At 48.3% G+C, this 24,088-nt stretch overlaps 1 protein-coding gene across 4 annotated transcripts in view; it reads left to right on the top strand.

The window, feature by feature from the left end:
* The window catches only part of CACNA1H (calcium voltage-gated channel subunit alpha1 H), a 478,577-nt gene extending 465,473 nt beyond the window's left edge, over positions 1–13,104 (top strand). For all 4 annotated transcript variants that reach the window (XM_073361774.1, XM_073361777.1, XM_073361776.1 and 1 more), the window contains 3 exons: positions 4,753–4,939; positions 9,146–9,324; positions 11,024–13,104. In XM_073361774.1, the coding sequence (XP_073217875.1) occupies positions 4,753–4,939; positions 9,146–9,324; positions 11,024–12,214 (1,557 nt within the window). In that variant the 3' untranslated portion in view covers positions 12,215–13,104. The remainder of the gene's footprint in view (positions 1–4,752; positions 4,940–9,145; positions 9,325–11,023) is intronic.
* Positions 13,105–24,088: the final 10,984 nt, after the last annotated feature.

Genomic DNA, 24,088 nt, shown 5'->3' on the forward strand with positions numbered 1-24,088 from the left:
CAGGCAAGTTCTGGGCTAAGACTGAGTTATTGACTGGAGGGTGAGTTTTCAGTGGGTGAGGCAGAAAACAATCTGTATGAAGAGAAGCCACTCTGAGATGCTTCTCTTGCTCTCTGCAGGGCTTCTGCTTCCTTGTCTCCTTTAACCTTGGCCACCTGGAAGCTAAGCTTTGAGTTGCATCAAAGGGAGACTGTGGCAAGGGCATGTTGCAAAGAGAGGCAATAATTGGCATGTTGAATGCCACAAGGGGTCGAGGGTTTCTGCTGCTGTGTGGATAAGGTCCTGGCAGGTCCAAGGACAGACAGCTTGTTAACTCTGAGGAGAGTTAGAAAAAATGTCACCTTGTTAAGCTGGGAGAGCTTGAGAATTTGAAATGGCTCCCAGGTCTGGCATGTACAGGCAGGAGTATTTGTTTTTAGCTCTTGCTTTCCTCCTCCCTTCCTCACTGTGGAGCCTGGAGTTACCTGTGTGGGAAGTCGCTAAACTAGCTCTGAGTGTGAGCTACATTTATTTAGTAGGACAAGCAAGAGAGAATAAAAAGAGCAAAAGCCACTTATGTGCCTTCCCAGGAACCCCCCTGGGGAATTCTGCCGTTGCTTGCTTGCAGTAACCGTGCGCCAAACGCCAGGCCCACATCTCCTGCCACAGTCTTCTTTGCTTATGGAGTATTTCTTTTTGTTTAAAAAAACATGGAGTCGGTTTAGGACTGAGGAAGAGTGCTAAGCTGACAGGGAGCAGGTGAAGGGTAGGAAGAATGATCTAATGGGTGGGGCACACTGGTTAAATTTCTGGCTCAGCTACAGATTCCCTGGGGGACCCACTTAATCTACCCTGGTCCTCAGTTCCCCATCTGTAAAATTGGCATGATGCATCCTTATTTCGCAGAATGTTGTGACAATAAAATCCATTCATGGGGATGAGACGCTCAGATACTGTAGCAATAGGGGCCAGCTGAGTGGATGCAGAAGCCGTGCCAGGTATCCCACAAACCTGTTCTGAGAACTTCCATTCCCTGGGCTACCTCTGGGTGTCATGATCTGCATGCTCGGACAGCCTGTGGCCTCTCTGGTGAGACGACACACAGGGGGCCAGTAGGAAAGGTGGCTCTCTGATACGGACATCTGCTAAGTAGGAACTGGACTGAAGCCATCGTCTCATTTCACACAAGTCACTGATCGGCTCATGAATACTTTTGACCACTACCAGCCTGGACCGGATTTGGAGCAGTGGCCTAGAGGCAAAAGGCTTTGCATCCTATTACAAGTCCCCCATTTAGCCCCCTCCAAGGTTATTTCTGCCCTTAAAACCTCAGGGCTGGTGTGCGGTAATTGCTTTTGGAGAGACACTATGCATGGTGATTGCAGAGTAATTGTGATGTAACTGTTTGGTATTTATTGCCCACTTCTACCGGGGCAGTTACCATACAACTGAAAAGCATACACATCCTAGTTGTGTTTTGTCAGTGACACCTTAACATACTCAACAGTGCCAAGGAATGTCCACTCTTGCTTTCTCTCTATCACCTGAATGGTCAACGACCTGTGAAGAAAACGCTACAAATTTCCAGAGGTTTGATCGCGCTGCGGCCTAGACGCATGGTATTGGGGACAGATTGCAAGGTGCCAGTCATGCCCCGAGGCTACTTTTAGCATATGATAGTCAAGTGTTTGTCTGGCAGGAGGTGAAAGAAGGGGCACTGAGCTGGCATGGCAATCCTAACCCCAGGCCAGTGCAGAGGGGAGGCCCGGCAGGGGAAAACTGCAGAGCAGCAGCTGTTGTCCCACAGGGCTGGGCCTGGCTCCCTTCTCCAGGTGTTGTGACCGGGGCAGGTGTCAAGGTCACAATGCCATTGCGCCAGCCGCATCTCCCTCATGACAGAGGGGCAGCCGGGCCAAACGCAAATGGTGCTCCGACCCCGTGTGCCAGGTCACAACACCCGGAGTGCAAGCCAGGCCCAGCCCCGTGAAACAGGAACCATGTGGGGTGGGTGCAGGGAGGGCTTGCCTCCGCTCTGCACTGGGCTGGGATGAGGCACAGAGCCAGGGCAGAGGGTTCTGCTGCTGGTGAGCGGTGCCCCTTCGGCGGGGCGAGGAGGAGGAGTGCGCCCATTGAATAGGGAGGCTACGTCCAGCGCTGAGCCGTACCATGTTAGCCTGGTGGTGCTAATACATAGACATGAGCATGAGTGAAACTAGCAAGCTAATAGGGAGGATTGAAAGCGGCACCACCAATGACCCCGGTTGCAAAACCCGCCCCTGCCACTGCATGTGCAACATTAATGTTCTTTATTTAAGGCTAGATTTTACCTTTGTCTCACCTGGCTGTGCAGGGGATCAGGCAGCAGCACTGGGGTCAGGGTGGTCTGATGCAGAGCAGAAAAACTGCTCTCCCGATACCAGCTACCACAAGCCAGGCTGCAGGGAGGGGGAGGTCACTCGCACACGCAGAGCTGTGCAGGCAGGAGCTCCAGGAAATTATTTCACACACACGTACACACAGGAGGCAGGCTCTTCCTGGGACCGCACAGCTGGACACTGCCCTGTCTCATGAAGACACGGTGGCATGGATTTAAGCGTGAGCTGTACAAGCTTGCTCGGAACCCTGGGTACATCCTCACAGTGCTAGTCTGTGCCACCCTATCTTCACTTCCGTTTCCAGCTGGGCTAGCTAGATTAAAGCTAGTGTGTGTATGCCTACCCGAGCTGCAGTCACAGCTGAAACTGCAGTGTAGACATACCTTAGAGTAAGCTCTTGGGGTGAAATCCTGACCCTATTGAAGTCGGTGGGGGTCTTGCTGTTAACTTCAATGGGGGCCAGGATTTCACCCTCAATCTGGCCCTTATCCAGCACCAAAGACAGCTGGAGTCCCGCCATTGACTTCAGTGGGCTTTGGATCAGACCCAGCGGAGTGCTAGCTAGACACTTTAGAAACAAATATGAGGACAAAGGGAGCTTGTGTTCAAGTGTCATCGGATGTCACCATTTCTTAGAGTGGCATTACACCCTGGTTGGGCCAAAGTACATGTCAGGTCTGTAAATTTAATATGTTCATATTTAAAACTTCGTTATAAATGGATCTCTTCTGTTCCCATTGAAAAGGTCACAAATTGGCCCCGTGCCCAATAGCCTCCGTTATTGCAATCTTTTACGTTAGGATGTGTTCTTTGCAACTAACAGTCCATTTTAAAGAATTTTAAACAAGAGCTTAGCTTCTGTAGACAATACTGTGACCATTCTTCAGAAAATGGCTTCATGAGCCCCCGTTTAAAACTACTGATAAAGGGAAATGACTCCTTTCTTGCAAGCACTTTTCTTCGTAAATGACCTTATGCATGCAGCTCAGGTGTTCACATGCTATATTATTAACTACAGTGACTCTGCTCTGGTCAAAATTGGCACAAGCCTGATGCATTAACAGATTAGAACTGAAGGCCTGGGTTCCCTAGTGCTGCTGAGCAAATCAGAATTTTGTTCCTGATGCCAGCTACCCATAAATAATTGCTTCTTGATCCACTGTATTCTCAGCCAAGTTCAACAGTGTAAAAACACAGAAGTAATTTGTCTCAAGGGTTTGTCCTAAGAGGAGAAAAATTAATGAGCTGGGGATATGGAAAATACAGATTTAACCAGATCCTCAATGACATGTGGACAATTCAACACTGAGTCTTGAGCCCAGACTTTCCTAGCACGACTGAGGGAAACCCTACAGCTGGGAAGTAAAATGAATTAATTTCATGCATAACTGGGAAAATGTTTTCACTCAACCACTTGGAGGCTGACATTAAAGGAAAACCGATGTCATTAGTTGTATTTTAAATAATTAAATAAATGGTGAGGGAATGTGTCTAGTAGTTAAAACAGGGAGTCAGAACTCCAGCGTCCGACACTGACTCACTATATGACCCTGGGCAAGTCACATAAACTTGTCTCAGTTCTTCCCTCTGGGAGCGGCATAACAATTAGGTAAGTAAAGAACTTTAAGTCCCTTGGATAAAAGTTGCTAAAGAAGGACAAAGTACAAGTGGTGTTTATATAAATACATATTTGCAATATCAAGCCGTGATCCTGCAATGTGTAGCACAGTCATTGAGGCTCAGCATGGGCATAGGATACACATCACATAGGACTGAGGTCTTAGTGTATATATGGGAGGTGGGTATGTGTATTTATATGCATGATAAATGAATTACCAGAGATTTGTCTCCGCTTGTCAGCATGGGTTTGAGTGTCTCTGAGTGGGAGTGGCCATTTTACCCATCTATCATCAGACTGGACCTGGAGCTGGGCTGTAGGTTAAGATGTAGGTAATGCTTATCACCATGGGAATTCCTAAGAAATGCAGGAGACTTTCCGAGTTATTGTTAAATTAACCACACAATAAAAGATTAGAACGTGTCCAGTTGGAAAGTGTCTTTCTCGTGTGTTCCCATGGCGATCTGTGTTTCCTGTGATGTCAGATGCGTGTCCAGGTGGTGGCTTCCTGGGTGATGGTTAATTGTTGTTTTGTTATATTTCAGACACATTTTGAGTGATTTACTTAGCAATAAAGCCAGTGCTGACGAAAGCCCCTTTCATGTCCCACTGGAGCTTTCTTTTACCCAGGGGCACCAGAGACATCAAGCGGAAGGCACATCTGCCTCAGGTGTTAAGCCTCAGTGCTGTTTCCAAGGATGGCAAACAAAAAGGAGCTCAAGGCAGCCTCACCGCCAGGGTGCAGAATAACCCAATTTTCCTTCTCTTTCTAATTTGCAGGAAGGCGCTGCTTGCATGAGATCAAAGAGAGAGCCTCAGAACTTCCTAACGGTTCGCAAGATCTCAGTGTCCCGGATGCACTCCTTGCCCAACGACAGCTACATGTTCCGCCCTGTGATGCCAGCCAAAGCCCCGTACCCTCTCCATGAGGTGGAGATGGAGACCTATGCCTGCAAATCACAAAGAGGTACCACAGGGATGGGATGCATTCTCTGTGCTCTTTGTTCCTCCTCATATTGTATTTGCTAGGCACTGGGAGGATGTCAGGCAACCTATGCAAGGAACCGGAACCAGTTTGTGTGGTGGTGTGATAGGAAGCCGAATAATGCAATCAGTACAGAATAAATCCTTTTTAATGTAATTTGATACCACGTTCACTTTATTTTATCCTACGCCTAGAATTTTGAGGGTGCTGTAGGATTTTGTATTTAAAATGCATAACTGCCTTGTTAAAGTTATCTGGAGGAAGCTGGAAGTTTGCATGTCTAGAAACGGGACCAATGGGCACCAGAGAGGTTGCAGGTTGTGTTTCATGGAATAGCATATTATCTGTATGTTTCTTGTAAGATGATCAGCAGTGAAATAGATAACAAGGGTCCCATTTGTATTGCCATTATCAGTTTTCAGAGTCAACACAATATTGAGATGAATACTGTTCCAACCTCTCAGAGCTATAGTTTCAGTCTGTCTGAAGACTCAGGAAGCTGTCACTCTGCTAGATTACATTTAGGTCACAGTTGGAAGGTTTTTGTTATAAAGGCTAGAAACCATTTTTCCCTCTAGGGAAAACTGAGATTCCATAGCACAGCTCTGTGATGAGAAGTTGTTTGTGTGGCAGATTCTGTGGAATCAGAAGCTGCACAGGGGTCCTGACAACACATTGAGACAACCACATCCAAATATTTTTGCCCTAAGATGCCATTTTCTGCCCAGTTATTCCTGACTTGCAGGTTGGTTTGAAAGGGGAATGGGAGTGAGAGAGCGTCTGTCTCCCTAAAAATATGTGCATCTTGAATTATTGCTTTTTGGCTCCCAAGAACTTATCCAGACTGGCTTCCTCTGACGCAACAGTATTTTAATGCAAGAATGACATGGACAGATGGGTGGTGGGATTACCTGGTGGGGCTGGCCAGGACTAGCAGATCTGTTCTGATTTCTCCGGATAAAGTAACTCTCTGTTTGTTAAAAAGCCCTGGATACCGCTCAATGTTCTCTGCTCAGTATTTATGGTTGTCCCGCCTGTCCTGAAAAGGGGAAGTGCAAGAGCTTTGCTAAGCAGAGTGAGCGGTTGTTGGATTTCACTGCCGACTGACTGGGGCTGACTCACCAATCTCTGACGCTGATGTGAATGAGGAAGAATTCCACTGGTGTCAGTGAAACCCTGGTCCACTATTTTGTAACCTTTTCCAGCTGTATTCTTCAGCGAATCACAAGAAATATCACTACGCCTCACAGAGGGACTATTTTCGCTCCTCCAGTGCCTGAATCCTACCAGTGTCCCTTCATGCTGTACTGATCAGCCTACTGGGGGTGTACACAGGGACTAGTGTTTGTTTCATGAATTTTTGGGGCTTTTTGGAGGTCTTAGGAAGCCAGTGATCAGACCAGAATCAGCTAGAGCTTCTCGTCTACTGGTTTGGTTACTGGATGGGGAAAATGCCATGAAGTGGCCAGATTGTGTGTTCTTTTGGCCCCATAAACGACTCCCTGGCCCGTTAAAAAAGCAAATGAAAAACACACAGATGCCGAGCAATTTTGGTTTTACTGAGCTTTCCAGAATGCTACAATGTGGGGCGTTCTTGGCCTCTCCTCGAGGAGAGAGAGTTGGGAAAATTTCCATTAGACAATTATTCCAACAAAAGATGGTGGGGGAGGGGGAATGTCGTGAAAACGTTTGCTGTGTTTATTTGGTTTTCCCACCAGCTGCAGAAGCCCTGCCATAACGCTTGCCTAAGAAAGGAAAGATTGCTAATAGGACATCAGTCATCTCGTCGGAAAGGTGTTAGTGACCAAGGTGCAGCCGGAGTAGGTATTTATGGTCCCTATCCAAGAGGACTAGATTAGCAAGTACAAACCAAAATTGAGGGGTATTGGCAAAGTTTTGTGGGATCCCACGATGGGTCCAGCTAGAGGGGCGACCGGTCAGGACTGCCGTGCAGTCACAGAAGTGTGGAGGAGCTAAGGACTGTAATGGAAAAGCCTGCCACATTCCAGAACTTAGGAGCGCAAACAGAGCTATGCCTGGTTCTTTCAGTCCCTCTGAGGATGGATAAAATTCATTAAAATATTCCGTGCATATTCTGGGGAAAGGTACCTCCCCTCCTCCCCCCCCCCCCCCGCCAAAAAAAAGTGTCCAAAAAGCCTATTTTTCTCAATGCAATCGGGTAGCTGAGAGGCAACTGCAGACTGTCTAAATGGGTCTTGTAACCAGTCCAAGTTCACTGACCTCTGGGTGAGATCTCTCTGTGTGATGGATACTGTGTTTGTACAGAGAGCAGCGACGTAAAAACAGACATTAGCTCGTGCGCTAATGAGGAACAGTAAATCCTGCTGCCAAAAAGCAGGCGATCTTGAAAACAAAATGGGACACTCTGGTAAAGCCACAGAAGTTGGGAGGAGAGATTGCTCTGCAGAATGAGCTGGGGAAGCAGGAGCTGTGAGTGAGAAACTAATGACTCGGGATTGATACCTGAGATTAGGGGGTCGCTTTTCAAAGGGGCTGCCTTCTAGGTGCAGACAGAGAGAATATCCACATAATCATCCAGGCTTACAGAGCCAGGGCTCAGCAGTCTCTGTGCTGCTGCTGTCAAAGAGTTTGAGTCCAGATGGGACCACCTGTCAGATCATCTAGTTCAGGGGTGGCCAACCTGAGCCTGAGAAGGAGCCAGAATTTACCAGTGGACATTGCCAAAGAGCCACTGTAACACGTCAGCAGCTCCCCCGCCCCGCTCCCAGCACCTCCCGCCCACCGGCAGCCCCGCCAATCAGCTCCTCCCCCTCCCTCCTCGCACCCCCCGGTCAGCTGTTTTGTGGCGTGCAGGAGGCTCTGGGGGGGAGCGGGGAGGAGCGAGGGCACGGCAGGCTCAGGGAAGGGGTGGACTGGGGGCAGGGCCTGTAGCAGAGCCAGGGGTTGAGCAGTGAGCGCCCCCCCCCCAGCACATTGGAAAGTTGACGCCTGTCGCTCCAGCCCCGGAGTCGGTGCCTGTACAAGGAGCCGCATCTTAACTTCTGAAGAGCTGCATGTGGCTCCGGAGCCCCAGGTGGGCCACCCCGATCTAGTTTGACCTCCTGTATGTCACAGGCCACTAAACGTCACCAAGCCAATCACTGAATTAGACCAAAATCTTATAACCCTCAGGAGACTCAACTATTGTGTGTCACAGGCGGAGAACAGGAGGAACCACTGTCTGAATCCCCTGCAATGGTAGCAAATTGGTTAAGTGTGACCAGGATCAGCTGAGCTGGATCTCCTGCATCAGTCACAATAGCAATAGACCATGTTTTGAGATTATGTAACCGTTAGCTGAGGATCTCAAAGCTCTTCACTCACTCTGGGTCTACAATCAATGGCAGAACTCTCATTGACTTCGCTAGGTGCTGGATGGGACCAAGAATTAAGCCGTACAGCAGCACCCCTCTGGGCATTTAAGTGGTGGTGGTGGTGGTTCCAATTTACAAATGGTTAAGGGGCCGTAAGCAAGTCATTGGCAGCCCAAGGAATAGAGCCCAGGTGTCCTGACTTACAGTATCCTGATCTAACCCCTAGTCTCCATCTGATCCAGATTCTGAAACTAGACCGCTTCCCTATTCAGATCCAACCCACAGCCACACGGGAAGGTTGCAAGTATGGAGCTGCAAACCCACTCTCCCTTTCCCTCCCAAATAAGCCCCTAGCACGTGAAGTGAAGCAGAATCTCTGCTAACATCTTAGGGCCTAGGACACACCAACTGAGCAGTATCCAATAGAGGGCAGGCCCACACATGAGACGGTTATAATTGGAAAAAAACGTATGCATTTAGACTGGGGTCCTGGTCCGTCCCTAGGGCTTGTACACACTACAGCAACACAAGTAATAAACAATCATCACAAGCTTTTCACAGGCCCACCTAGGAGACGTGTTTATCCAGATGCGTTCTCCAAGCACTACACAAGTAGTGTGATCTACTGGTTAGAGCAGAATGGGAGTCAGGCTCCTCGGCTCTATTCTGACTCTGCCCGTGGGATATTGTGTGGCTTGATTTGGCCTGTCACTGAATTAACTTGTGTTTTCTAACCCCGCGTCTGTGTGCTTTGAAATCCTTGGAGCCTCGTTCCGCAGCGAAAGCTCTCACAAACCCACACGTTACAACTCTTGTCCGGCAGCTGTGGCTAGTGTTCTCTCTCCTTCTGTAGGGTCTGTCACCTCCATCCGTTCCCAACCCGTGGGAACATGCTCCTCTCTGAGAGTCCCAAGGGAGTTGCTTCAGGTGACTGCTGTATCTTCTCACCGCGACAGCTGTGACACATGCAAGATCCCTTCTCCACAGTCCACATCACGATCTCCCAGTCTCAACAGGCTGCTGTGTAGACAGGTAGGAGGCGATGAACTCTCCTCTCCCATCAGACTTTTTCTGTCTGTCTTTTTCCTCCCTCCCCTTCATCATCGCTCTCGCTCTCTCTTCTTTTGAATGATGGCGTTGTAACACAAGAACAAATAGAGTTTCACAAAGGCTGTGAGCAGGATGGGACAGAGTAGCTATCTGAGCACAATATAATCCTGGCGACATTTCCTATCAGTTTGGATGCCTTTATGATTTTGTATTTTTCAAATCAATTTCCAGTCTCAGTGCCCTGGGTATTTCAAACCACTGACAGATTCAGTGCACACAGGCAGATTCCAATTTCAGATCGGCAATGTCGTAGAGGCTGTGTTGAACATGCATTTGAGGGACATGCTTCCATGTTGTGCAAAGCTTCTGTTAACCCCCATTAGTCAAAATAATTGTGGAGGCTGTTTGTTGGGCCACCTCCAGGCCTCAGATGCGCACTGATAGCTCTCACTGAAGTCATGTCCCTGTGGCCCGCACTCTGTGAGTAGAGCTTGCAGAGACTGATTTAGAGCAGACTGTTTCTAATTCAGGTACCGTATGGCTAAATACACTTGGGTGACATAAAGTCATTCAGCTGGTTCCCCCTTCTGCATGCAAGAGGCCTAATGGGCTCGCTTTATCAAAGAGTGGGATTGTATTAGTTACAGCTGCTGGTGTTTTACTCGAGGCATTGCCTTTCAGTAGTTGATAACGGTGGTGCCAAAAAAGAGTACTGACCCTTTTATGCGCACACGGCCTGTCAAAAACTAGAGGGAACATTGACCCTGTATAACAACATAAGAACGGTCACATTGGGTCAGACTAATGGTCCAGCTAGCCCAGTATCCTGTCTTCCGACAGTGACCAGTGCTAGATGCTTCAGAGCGAATTAACAGAACAGGGCAATTGTCGAGAGATCCATCCCCTGTTGTCCAGTCCCAGCTTCTGGCAGTTGGAAGTTTAGGGGCACTCAGAGGATGGGGTTGCATCCCTGACCCTCTTGGCTATAGCCACTGATGGACCTATCCTCCGTGAACTTCTCTAATTCTTTTTTGAACCCAGTTATACTTTTGGCCTTCACAACATCCCCTGGCAACAAGTTCTGCAGGTTGACTGTGGTTGTGTGAAGAAGTAGTATTACCTATATGAGAACAGAGACCGAAGTTCCATCTAGTCTGGTACCTTAGCTCTGACAGTCGCCAAGCGCATATACTTCAAATCAAGCTGCGTAACTTGCATGATATACCAAATAGTGCCATATTGTCCTCTGAAGAGAAATTCCTTCCTGACCCCTAGCTGGCTCTGGTGCCTGTAGCATGAGAGTTGGTCGCTCTAGAAATGGGTATCTTAGATAGCGTGTATTGGTACAGGACTTTGTGCTGATTCACAAATAAAACAGGAAGGTTCAGAAGGCCTGGGAAGATCAGAGGCCTGCACATACAGGCATGGCTGGAGTATACCTGAGATATGGCTTACCCACCATGAGTCTGTCTGTTAGCTCAACTGTTGCCACCTTATACCAAATGAACCTGCACTCGTGATAATTAGTGTGTGTGGCAGCTGTGGTGATGTTACCAGCTCTGAAACTCACTGAGCGTAGGTTGATTCTGTCACATGCCACATCCACCGCTAAAAGCGTGTCTTGTTAGCGCCCCGAGAGAACACTGTGCTTTTATCCCATCTGTCTCTGCTTGCCTTGCAGGAGGCCATTAGAACGGATTCACTGGATGGGCAGAATACAGATTCCAAGGACAGTCTGCAAGCTGAGTCCAGCGAGAGCCTGCAGCCGAAGAAGCAGTCCCAGAGCAACTTAGGTGCAGCTTTGTTCCATCCTAGCCCACTCTCCCAGCCGGGCACTCCCCCGCAGTCCCCAACGTCATCCTCACACCATCGCCGCCCGAGCGTTCGTACCCGCAAGCACGCTTACAGCCAGCACAGTATTCCGAGCAGGCCTTCCAGTCAAAATAGCAACCCAGCCAGCCCCGAGAACTCTCTGTTTGAATCCTCAGACCTGGCTGACGAAGAAGTCAGCCACATAAACAGCTCGGTGAAAGACTGGCAAGAGCAGCCGGAAATCAGAAGCCGCTCGGTCTCTCCTTTCATCTCCCCGGCTTCATCTCTGGTCCCCCTCAAGAACTGCAGCACAGCCAGCCTGGCCGGGAGCAACGGCAGAGAGAGAGACTTGAGGAAGTTTTACAGTGTTGATACTAAAGGGTTTCTGGACAAGCCCAGCTGGGCAGATGACCAAAGAAGGCACTCCATTGAGATCTGCCCTTCCATTGACAATGGAGACGGTAGCTTGGAACAGCCCGCGGAAGGGAAGGAAAGGTCTCCTGTCCACATTCAGTCTGAGTCGGAGTATATCCCTGGGGCTCGGAGGAAGAAGAAGATGAGCCCACCTTGCATTTCTATAGATCCTCCCATGGAGGACGAAAGCAGCACGGCTTCACGTACCAAAGCCTCTGAGAATAGCATGCTGAGGAGAAGGACCCCGTCGTGCGAATCCACCGCGTACAGGGACTCCTTGGACATGACTGACAGTCAGCCCGGGGAGCAGGCCTCTAAAGCAGAACGGCGGGTCCAGCCCCCGTGTCGAGGGGAGCACCTGACAATCCCAAACTTCTCCTTCGAGCAGTCTGACCCCAGCTCCTCGAGCAGCCTCTCAGATCTCCTTTTGGACAGTGGCCAGGCCACGCCCTCCGGCGTGGTGTCCGTGGACTCCCGGCCAGATGCCACGGCGCTGGAACTGAAAAAGCTGGATCACTTAAAAACTCAGTGCAACAACCCTGAGAAAAACAAAGAGCTTCTAGGCGTTACGAAGAGCCCCAAAAGGCGGCACGAACTGGTCCCTGTGACTGTTGCAACAGATGAGGACATAGACAAACCAGTATAGCTTTGTAGGGGCGGGAGAGGGAAGTCTTAAGGGCTTGACACCGATGTGGTTTTGAAACAGCACCCCTGTGCGGAAGGGACTGCAAAGCCACGTTCGTGGCTGATTTCCCCCCCCCCCAGTCACACGTTCCTAAGCGCTGTCGGGGGATGGGTTTTGCAAAAAGTGATACGGAAACGACACGAGGTGCAGGGCGGGGGAGGGGGACATGCAAACGTGTTTCTTTTCTAAAGGGAAGATGGAGTTGCTTTTTTTTTTCCCCAGGTGGCCTCAATCACATTGATTTGGGTTCGGGCTGTGTTCGTTTGTTTTGTTTTTGTTTTTTAAACGTTCTCGACTTTTAAACCGGCACCATTTATTGTGCAGAGATGCCACAGTATGCAGACGTGCCCAGGAGACGGGAGCTGTACATTGTCTGTCTATCGGCAGTGATATCAATAGAAATCGTGTATTTGTGAGATACAAAAGCTACAAAATAATACCCACAAAAAACTCTCTCTTCATAATGCACATATTTTTATAGAGAAGCTATACTGTTTTTTGCATTATGTCTGACTCCCCAGACAGGAGGTGTTTTCTTGGGTTTTATGTGGAAGTAATTAGTAAGGGTGTTTTTTTTCCCAAATGTTTCTCTTCTTTCTTTGCTTTCATTCTTCTTTTCTCCCCTTCCGCTTTTCTCCCTCCACAATCATCCTGCTGGCTTCTATTCACAGCTGGTGCTTTTGAAGTCTCTCTCTCTCTTTTCATTTATTTTACTTTGGTACTTTAGAGGATGTCCTCTCTAAAGAAAAAAAAAATAACCAAATCACTACTGAATTGTAGCCAGTGCAATAATAAGTTATTCATTCTTGTCTGTACAAACTGTCCTTTTTTATTTTTGTTTTTATTTTTTATTTTTTATTTTTTTGCTTTTACTGAATTCAGGTTAAATGTTGCAATAATCTGAACTAATGTGCACAAGCAAAGCTTCTTGAGTTTAAAAAAGAAAAGGGGAAAAAAGAAATTTGCAGAGAGATAAAGGAAAAAAGAAAACAAATAAATAGTAAATTATTTAAGAAATGTATTTTGTTTACTGCAGTCAAAGTAAATTATTGATACAGTATGTAAAGGTTTTAAGAGTCGTCTTAGATGATGTTCTTTGTAAGCATTTAAGCTAATGATTTGTTTTCTTCATAGCGTAATGCCTTTGAAAAGAAGGTGAGCTCAGTAATTGTATCATTTGCACTCTTTGTGTTCCTTTTCCCTACACACACACACGCACAAGCCCACTAGCACTCTCAATCCATGTGAAAAGGCCTCTTTTCATTAGCAGCATAGGATCAACATGAAGCCACTAGCAGAATTAAAGTCATTTATTAACACCCCCAACTTGTATTTTTATTTTTCCTTTTTTAATCTTCTTTTTTCTCCCCACTCTCCATCCCAAACCCCTTTTTCCGTGCGACAGCTCTGCCAATGGAAAGCTGCTGCTTAATGAAAACAATAAACTACGCAACATCGCGCGAGGGTGCGGGGTAAAATCGAGCGCCAGGCGGTAGCAACAGTGACAGCAGCAGCAAAATAATAATTCTCTCTTTTTTTTCTTCCGTTCCATGCCGCCTCATATTTATGCATTCACGTATATCTTCTGTTATTTATGCATTCATTACTCAGAAAAAATGTATCTTGTTTCACATGTATTAAACTGTATAAACTGGACGCGTGGCTTGACTTTCTGCTACACGGTCAGATTTAGCTGTGCTGCCAGGTCCAGACACATGCCAATCCTGCAACCCTCACTCTAGTGAGTAGTCCCTTTATCAGTGGGGATTGTGGGACAGTGGTGGCTGAAGACACAGCTGCTCCCCTGGTTATATCCGGGTCCACATCTCTCCAGTTCCCAAATTTTTGCCGGCACAACCCCATTTGGATGAAGTATTTCCTGGGGACCCCAGACCGCATGGAGAATGCCGTTTGGAAGAGCAAGATGGCATCTTCCGTGTCTAGTGTCCTCGCATGCTCCGCAAAGCAAAATGGCGTCCTCCACGCAGGAGGGAGCACCGTGACCCCATCAGCTGATGGCACGACCCCATTTGGGGTCACAACCCACCGTTTGAGAACTGCTGTCCTAGTGCATGGTTGCTCTATAATAGGAGCATCTTTCCCAGCATGCCTTTCAGGAGCTGGCCCTTTCAGTTTGGCAGCTCCAAGCAGCTGCGGCTCGAAGGGCCCAACTTTGCCACTGGCAGCTGCCTCCGTCTCTCCTGCAACTAGTAGGAACCTGTCACGTTTCCTTTCTCTTATGGCTGAGAAACTGGCATGTTTGCACAGGACTGCTAGCTAGGGTCTACTCATGTGAGTAAGGTTTGCAGGACCCGCTTCCAAATTGCCTTTCCCGCAGCTGTCACTGGCATCAAGTATTCCTGAACCATTTCCAAGCTGCACTCGTCTATAGCAATGCTGAACCGATGAGCAAATCCCTTACCTAGCCGGGAGGAGCCTTTCCGTATGTTCAGGCACCTCCATGCCGTCCTTAGATGTAGGCTGCCGCCGAGCACCTGTGTTGTGTAATTAAAAAGCCGTTAGGATTAGTGTAAATAATGATCCCAGCTCAGGGGGATGGCGAGGACTTCCAAAAATGCGCCATAAAAGTAATTATTAATAGCACTTTGGGGACCGTGGCACACTCCCTTTATTGCAAATTAACCAACAGACTGGAAAAGCAAAAGCTCTCTGTTTGGAAAGTGAATTTGGCTTTGAGGCAAACACCACGTCCCAGTGTGTCCCGTTTTTTTTTTTTTACCCTCCGCACAGCTGTGCGTTACAGCATTTGGCTGCAACGATTGAGCTTGGTTGTAAAAGACAATATTTCCCCTCTGACACCCCGCCCCGAAAAGCAAATGTGAGGAAAGAATATCTCCCCCTTCTGGGGTCTGTGCCCGCTCTGTGGCTGTTAAGTACAGCTCTGCATCATTAGAAGACGGAGCGGTTTGCTCGTAAAACGAGACAAAGCGGATCCGTTCCCTCCACTGCTCGTGTTCTGGCATGAAAGCAGGCACCGGAGTGCCACGTACTAAAGCGAGCGATGCAGGGCCGGATTCTGCCACGGTGCGGCAGCCCGAGGAGCTGCTACTGCTGAGACCAACTCGTGTGTGACGGGCAGCAGGGGCAACTGGGGCATGTGGAGGGAGGAGGAGAAAAGAAAGGGGACTGGGGAGGGCGACTAATGGATGGGGAAGTGGGATCTGGGGGGAACTGACCGATTTGGATACAGGGGGAGGTATAGGGGACACCCACATTTCAGATTTTAGACACATTTCATGCCAAGTTCACATATAGCTGCAAAGTTTCCTCAGGCGATTTGCCTCATCAGTGTAGACGGGACCAGGCGGGATGGTTTAGCTGCACACCCGAGTGACGTAAGTTATGCCGATGTAGGCTGTGGGGTAGACATAGCCTAAAAGTTTGCGTTCCCTCCCCATTTGTATAACTTTTCAATAGTTTTTAGGAGTGTGTTTAAGCTGAAATCCTTATGACCGATGAAGATTCACCAGCCAGTCTAGCTAAGTGGTTTCCTTTCTCAAAAGCAAAACCCAGAATGAAATGCTCTGAATTCGTTAACTGATCAGACCATCCACTATGGCCAGTCCAATAAGGGCCATTAAGGACTAGTTATGGAACCAAAGTTCTACTGATCCTTATTGGGTTGATCAATACAGCTATAGGAGTCCTCAATGCAGATTTATTACATTTACTTATTAAAACTGCTGACTTGTTACCTTTGGAAACTGAACCTGGTGGGGTCTTTTCTTTGGGTCTTGTGCAGATGTGACTGAGAGTCTTTGGTTATGCTACATCCGTCTGCCTAGATACAAATGGTGGAAGTTGAAGCTAAATAAATCGAGGTTGGAAACAAGGGGTAAAGCTTTAACCGTGACGGTGATTAGCCATGGGACAACTTACCTAGGAAGGGGGTAGATTCTCCATCCCTTAAGTCTTTCAGTCAACATTGGATGCTTTGGGGAAGTTGGGCAGGAGGTCAGACAGATGTTATGAGCTTGATACAGGAATCGCTGGCTGGATCTCTGGCCTATACTGTGCAGGAGGTCAGACTGGATGATCATAGAGATTCCTTCTGGCCTTAAAACTTAGGAGCCTATATTTTATACATGACTTTTCTTACACACACAATGAAAAATCATATCAAAACTGTACCTGGAGGGACTAATTTTCCACCTGGATTTAAGCAGATCTCCATTATTATTATTTTTTTGCAGGCCCAGTTATTTGCATCCTCCCTTTCAGCCAGTCAACACTGGGCAAATAATTTAACCAGTTCAGCTAAACCAATTCTAAAACCAGACAGAGACCTAGCATAGGCCTGATTTGACTCTCTTCTCAGATGTCTCTGAGTGACACAGCTGGAAATCTGGCTTCCTGCTGAATCCAGGATCCGACAGAGTTTGTGAAAATCATTTTGGGAGAAAAAAATTAACCACCTGTTTTTGAACCTCTGGGAATGTTTGGTTTGGATGGAAGGTCAGATTGGGTCGGGGGGGGGTTAATCTCAGCCTGTTTGCCCAGCCAAAAGATTAAATCTTGCCATGCAGGCATAGTGGACCTTTCTTCTTGTTTCTGGTTAACTTATTAGCACGCTAAGGGTATGTCCATGCTGCAGCTGGGAGCCTGGATTTCCCAGGTTGGGTATCTCTCCTCAAGCTAGCACACTACAAACAGCTGTCTGGCTGGGCGTAATACAGGTGGCAGCTGAGGCTCTCTGCCCAAGTACAGAGTAGCTAGCCTAAGCCACCGCCTCGGCCACCCCGAGCTACGGCTGTAGCTCATGAAAGCTTCTGCTCAAATAAATTGGTCAGTCTCTAAGGTGCCACAAGTCCCCCTTTTCCTTTTTTGTGGATACAGACTAACACGGCTGCTACTCTGAAAACTGCTATTTTTAGTGCACTAGCTTGAACAGAGCTAGCATGTGTCTGTCTGGCCAGGCTGGGAAGCACGTTCCCAGCATAGACATCGCCTAAGACACTCCTCCAATGAGGACTCTTGTTCTTGACAAGTCCTCAGCACCTAAGACATCCCACAGCAACAGAATGTCAGCCAGATGCCTCAGTACCAATTCTACACCTACACCCACTGTTTCCATTCATCAGCTACTTTAACTCCCCTCGGGAAATACTCCAGGCAGTGAAAGGTGAGCTCCAAGAGGGAGACTTGGCTCCTGGATTTGTGCAGCACAATTGGCAACATGCTGCTTTCCCCTAAAGCTCTGTGTTATTAAGATGGCTCATCAGCTCTGAAGCACTTAATTCACTAGGCAGTGCTGAGAGCCACGGACACAGGAGTATTTAATGCAAACGTGAAGAGGTGTTTCATCGAACTCCAGCGCCAGTGGGAAAGCTCGACAAGGATGAAATTGCTTAGTTACATGTTCCGTTGGCTTTAGCATCTGTCAGAGTGAGTTGACAAACAGGCTCTCTACCAACGCTCCAGCTAACTGCCTTTCCGAGGCCTGCCTTGACCACAACAGACGCTGTTGAGTCCAGTCACACATCCGCCGTGTCTCCCACGCACCTCTCCCAGAGCTTCATTGCTTCCCGTGGCCCCAGCCAGACGAGGTGGTTCTGATTTTAGGAGCGTTGTCATGAGCGAAAAACAAAGCGTCGGACAATAGGCTGCAGGAGCTGCTTTTGTGACCCAACTAACTACTGTGAGAGTGAGTTCGTTTGATTGCGAGGATAGAAGTAATTTTAAACCGGCTTTGGTTCAGATGTGATTCTAAGGTACTTATAGGCCCCCTCATTACTGTAGTATCAGCACCTCGTGATCTTCAGGGTGTTTAGCCTCACAACACCCCTGGGAGGTAGGGAATTGCTGTTATCCCCATTCTACAGAGTGGCTCTGTGCCTCAGTTTCCCTGAGCGACTTGCCTCAGGTGAAGCATATAGCAGACCAGGGACTTGAACCCAGTTGGCCCCAGTCCTAGGCTGGTGCCTAACCACGGGACCATTCTTCCTGACTGAGCATGGCTTTGTTTTCCAGAAGTCACAGCGAACTTCTGGTCAGGTGACGAACTAGCTACATCTTAGCTGTGTGAATATGCTGCTTTCCTCCACCCCTCTGCTGGTATAACTAATTAAGTGAGCCATGAAAAATGTCCTGATAGTTTTGTGACACTGAAATGAATCCTGCGGCTGTCGGGAGCCCTGGGGCATAGGCCAACTGGGCCTTATTTTCACAGATGCTCAGCATCCATAATGCCCAGTGACTTCCCTGGGAGCTACAGATGTTCGTCAAATCAGGCCCCGTGCCTTTTGCCTCACTAATTCCATGACCCTGAGTTTGCTGTGGGAGCCGAGGAAAGAAGCCAGAGAAGGGTTATCAGCCTGTCAGTGGGATCCTTAAAGAGACCCTCTGACTGTTCCAAACTCTGGGATACATCCCTTTCCTGGATGCGCTTGGGAAAGGAAGACGTGCATAGGAGCAAAGCTTAGCCTCTTCTCCACAGTACTGTGTCTAAGGGAGAGGGTGCCCCCCTCCAATGGTAAAACCCATGGGTGGGGGCACATAGGAAGAAATGTCCAAGAGTCCGACCCAAATCATTCCATCTGCAGAACCAGCCATCGCCCCACTGACATGCCTGGTGCATCCCTGCGCTCTAGGGCAGACAGCTCCATGGTGCCGCTGGGCTGAGGCAACGGTTGCTTTGATGTGAGATGCGATGGGGTCTCCTGTTCGCTGCGGGGGGGACTTTTCAAATCTGGCTTTGCTGTCTTAAACGGCAGCTCGCAGAAGCCTGCCCTCATCTTGAACAGCCTCACATCAGGCAGGAGCCCGGCTGGCTTTGAAAGGTGAAGCCAAGCGCCCATTGTGTTCCCTTTAATGACACATGTGAGGGGTGAACTCCATGCATAATTCAGCTGCAGCGGGCAGCACCTGCATGGGGTTACAGGAGGAGGCGAGAACGGGGGCGATGCTGTTTCCGGTTGAATGGGCTCCAGTGTAGGGGAAATAACAGAGAGTCGCTGGCTGCAGATGTCTCGGCAGACACAGTCAGCTTGAGTTTAAAAGCCTCCCTGACATTGTGTGCACCAGTGCAGGCATTCATATTCAATGTCTGTCTTCCATCCTGCTTTACATCTGGCTCCTAAAGCCATCCTGCTTTTCCAGAGTGGGAGACATTGGCCATGTGGCAAAATATTGTCTTGCCCTCAGCTTGTTCCAGTGCAAATCAAGGCATTGGACTCGAAAACAGCTCCGGGTGGGAGGGGGGGAGGGTGGTCTCACTCATTCTCACTGGTGCCTTAGGAACTAAGAGTGCAGAGGAACTCAGTAATGTAAGGCATTAACTCACCTTTTGTTCAGGGTACAGGCATGCTGCTACGGACGCAGGCCTGGGCACCCGGACGTCTTTTTCTCAATCTGCCGGGGCCCGAGTGCAGGGGTGCTGGAACTAGGGGTGTTGTGGACAGGGCATCACCCCCTGGTTTGAAGTGGTTTCCATCAGCTGCAGGGTTTACAGCTTGTTTCAATGGCTCTCAGCAGCTCACACACACACACACACACACACTCTCTCTCTCACACTATACAAATTGTTCCAACACCACTGCCCAAGCGTGAGACACAGCAGCAATCCTGCCAAACCCAAGCATTCCAAATTCACCAGTCGGGCAGCAAAAAATCATGATATTGGCCTAAAAATAATGAGATTTTGGCCTGGTCTACACTGAACAATTAGATTGACCTAGCACCGTTGCTCAGGGCTGTGTAAAATTTCATGCCCTGGGTGCCAGAGTTAAGCCGGCCTGATCCCAGTGTAAACACAACTAGGTCAGTGGACGAATGCTTTTGTCGACCTAGTTACCACCTCTCTGAGAGGTGGATTAAAGCAGTGGTTCTCAACCAGGGGTACGCGTCCCCCTGGGGGTACACAGAGGTCTTCCATGGCGTACACCAACTCATCTAGATATTTGCCTAGTTTTACAACAGGCTACCTAAAAAGCACTAGCGAAGTCACTGCAAACTACAATTTCATACAGAAAATGCCTTGTTTCTACTGCCCTATGTATTACACACTGAAATGTAAGTACAATATATATATATTCCCATTGACTGATATGGTAAAAATGAGAGAGTCAGCAATTCTTCAGTAACAGCGCACTGTGACACGTTTGTATTTTTATATCTGATTTTGTAAGCAAGTAGTTTTTAAGTGAAGTATAACTTGGGGAGTACGCAAGACAAATCGGACTCCTGAAAGGGGTACGGTAGTCTGGAAAGGTTGAGAACCACTGGTTTAAAGACCCCTTCCGTCAATGCAGGAAGTATATACACTATGGTGCAACAGTGACACAGCTGTCCTGTAGCTGCTGCCATGTGGACATACCCTTTAAAACATAGTCCGTTTGGGGTTCAGTTCAGTTCTGGTTTTTGAGTCCTTAGGCTTTGCATTTTCAAGCTTTTCTCTGCAATCACGAGGGCTAGAAACGTATTTCTTCTTTTCAAGGCAAGCTGAGATTCTCAGGTACCTGACTCCAGGAGCTGGGGCTTAAAGAATAAGGCAAATATTGTGAGACCAGCAATAAAATTGCAAGAGTTGGCAACACACGGTCAGGAAGCCCAGGTCAGCAGCCAGCAGCAGGCACTGTCTGCCCACTGAAACCTTGGACATGATCTGGCAGGCTCTAAGAGGGTAGCTGGCCCTCTGAACAGGCCAGGGCCTCAGCTTAATTCTGACTGGCTCCACAAAGGGAGAGGAGGCAACTCAGGTTGGCCTGAGACTAATTAACTCACTTAGGCAGTTAATTAGGCAGGGAAGCTTCTGACCATGATAAACGGAAGCTGCTTCCAGTGGGGTCAGGCCAGAAAACTGATGCTCCTGGGGAGAGGAACAGTTTCCAACACAGAAGAGCGCCCACGGGAAGGACTTCTCGGGGAGAACCTGGTGAGGTGAAGAGGGCTCACCAGGAAAGGAAACCAAGGAAGAACACTCCCAGGTGGGGGCGGCTCTGAAGGGAGGAGCTCCGAATGCCTCAGCAGAGCCTGGGCCCCATGGAAGGACTTCACCAAGGAGCTGCAGAAGCCCCAGATCAGAGGAATTATATGCTGTCCTGAGGAAGGGTCATCATGGTTTGACCTCTGTGGGCACCTTGATCCAAGAGAAGAAACCCTTCCCCAGCTGATGACAAGAGACCCTGGCTCCAGAAGAGGATTCCGGATCAAGAGAGCCTCACTGGTATGGGACCGGGACATAAAGCTGACTCAGCCCCCTCTCCCTCCAGTTAGAGATGCTGAGTTGGAGGCCTATTTGTATAATGTTCCAAATTTGGGTTAAACAAACTAGCTCTTCAAAAGGGCACAGTTCAATATACATAAGCCTAACTGGACTTATTGAAAACCCCTGGGGAAACTGAGGCAGAAGCGTAATTGCAATGCCATGCTGGGCTCTCCGGCTGGCCCCCACCCTGCAGGCCTTTGTCCCCTCAGAGGCTGCTGTACGTGGAAAATAATGGCAAGCCATTGCAACAATATCAACTACCAATATAGCTTCTTTAACTCAAAGAATGAAAAACATCACTGTTGTTTTATTTATTAAGTCCTATCTGCGTATCTATCCCAGGATCTCCCATCATTTTACAAACAATTAACTAAGCATCTCAGTGCAATACATCCCTCCAAACAGAGAGGCAGGTAGGTTAATAATAATATTTTATAGTTGGGGAAACTGAGGCACAAGTGGGGCTGGAAGTGCCTTGCCCCAGGTCCTGCAGGGAATCAGTGGCAGAGCAAGAGCAAGCCTCTGAAATCTTGGCTCCAAGTTAGATAGCTCGGTAAGAATTTATATAGAGTATGGGAATGAAGAGCATTAACATGGTAGCATCTGAATGATACAGACATGCCTCTTTATGGTGAAAAGAAAAATCCTTCCTTTTTCTCCATATATATTGGAGGTATTTGTAACTGATGCATCAGAAATGCCTTTTAATCATGCACAATCTGATAGGCTCTTGAGAGATCCAGGCCCGCTGGATTTGTACAGCACTAAATACGACGCCTCTTAACTTCAGGTCGTGAGCATGCACCTTGTCTCCTCCCTGAAGTGTGAGTGGGCCTTTCCTTTAAGGTTCTTCTATGCAAACTCCATAGCTAATTATTGACTGTTGCTATTGTCTCTCTGGCGCTGCCTACCATGCCAGCTGATGAGCTTGGACCCACCTAGAGAGCTGTCCCACCCCACTGAGACATCGCCCCAGAAGGACCAATGTTCCATCATGTTGACACTTAAAATAATGCCCATGCCCGGCATTGCAGAAGCCCCCAGCAGTGAAGGGACTAATAGGGATGCAGCTAGAGAGCCCCCTAGCCTGTGCTCTGCAGTCCCAGCTCCTTTCCCTTTTTGTTGTTTTCTCTCAAGGCAGGGAAAGCGCCTCGTACTCTCCCAGGGCAAGGATGCTATCCCCTCACAGTCTGAACCTTGGTGGATCCAGCCATCTCACAGCAAAGGCTGTGGGAAATGACCTTGCCGGCACTGTTTCTTGCCTGCTGTTTTCTCAGGAGAGTTGAAGCATCTTGAAGGAGACGGATGGAAGTATGGGGGGAAAAAAATGCCTAGTTTTGCCTTTGACCTCTGCATCCTCTGCGAGCTGCAACCAGGATGCAGAACTGTCGCCGCCCAGGAATCTGCTGTTGCGCAGGGCTGTTTTTAAAGCCACTGCCACTAATTGATTTGCCTTTTTACATGGTTTGGCTTTTATTTCATATACAAAGCGGTTCCAGCCACGATGCCACGGGGAGTCCATTTTTGTTGGGTGGGAGGTAACATGCTGAATATCCACCGCTGGCTACTTTAGTGTCCTCTCAGCAGAAAATACCTCAGATTGCAGCTCGGAGGAGAAACAGGGGTGTGGCTGCGGCTACTGTTTGATTTAACTACATGTTCTGCTTGTTTCCCACCGATCTGTGCTCAAACACCCTGTTGCTATTGTTGCTTCAACGTCCCTCCCCTGGTACCCGCTCGTTTTGTCTTCACATCTGCTATGTCTTGACTTTTTGCCTCTGACCTGTTTGGGGAATTGACACTATGTTTAGCACGATGGGGACTAGCCTGGCCGATGCCTCAAGGTGCTCCCGTCGTATAAACACTGAATAATGAACCTTTCCCCACAACGTGAACACAACCGAGTCGGACACATTTTTCGTTGTTGTTGTTGACTTTCCCGAAAGTTTGACTAGTGCCTGGCTTGGTTGTTCACTGTGATTTCTCATGCCACTCTGAACTGCTTTGCACTGGAAATGGAAATATCACAAGAAAAGTTCGTGTGACTCACTAAAGCCAGGAAGTCCTGATGCTCTATTAGCACTTGGCTGAATGATTTCTCCAGCCCAAAATCTTGCTCAAGCAGTTCAGAACTCCGTAAAAGTTCCAGATAACCAGCCAAGCTTTCAGTCAGTGATCTGATCCAGTCCAAACCTTCTGAGTTTGTCTCTCTCACATCTGCAGCTGGAGATGAAACTTTATGGTCATGTTTAGAATGTAGGTCACCATCTGACCTACTGTTGATACTCCCCTTTCTGTGAATGAAACAATACCCAGCATTCTAGAACCTTGGAACCAGCCACAGCTATCAGCCAATCAGGCAGCCTGCTGCAGGCCAGCTGCGTGCGTGTGTCAGGTTGCCCAAAGACTGGCTCTGCCTTCAGGCCCTGATTCCTGACACCAAGAAAGGCCCGGTCCCTGACTCAAAGAGCTTTCAATCTGAGCATTACTAGCGATGGAACAAGAGGAGGATGGGGTAGGAAGGCCAAAGGATACCGCAATGAGATCACATGCGTATGGGTATGTTTTGATGGGTCTCTTGGGCTGCTTCTATTGATTTGTTGCATTTA

This window comes from Lepidochelys kempii, chromosome 10 (assembly GCF_965140265.1).
Source record: "Lepidochelys kempii isolate rLepKem1 chromosome 10, rLepKem1.hap2, whole genome shotgun sequence".
NCBI lineage: Eukaryota > Metazoa > Chordata > Testudines > Cheloniidae > Lepidochelys > Lepidochelys kempii.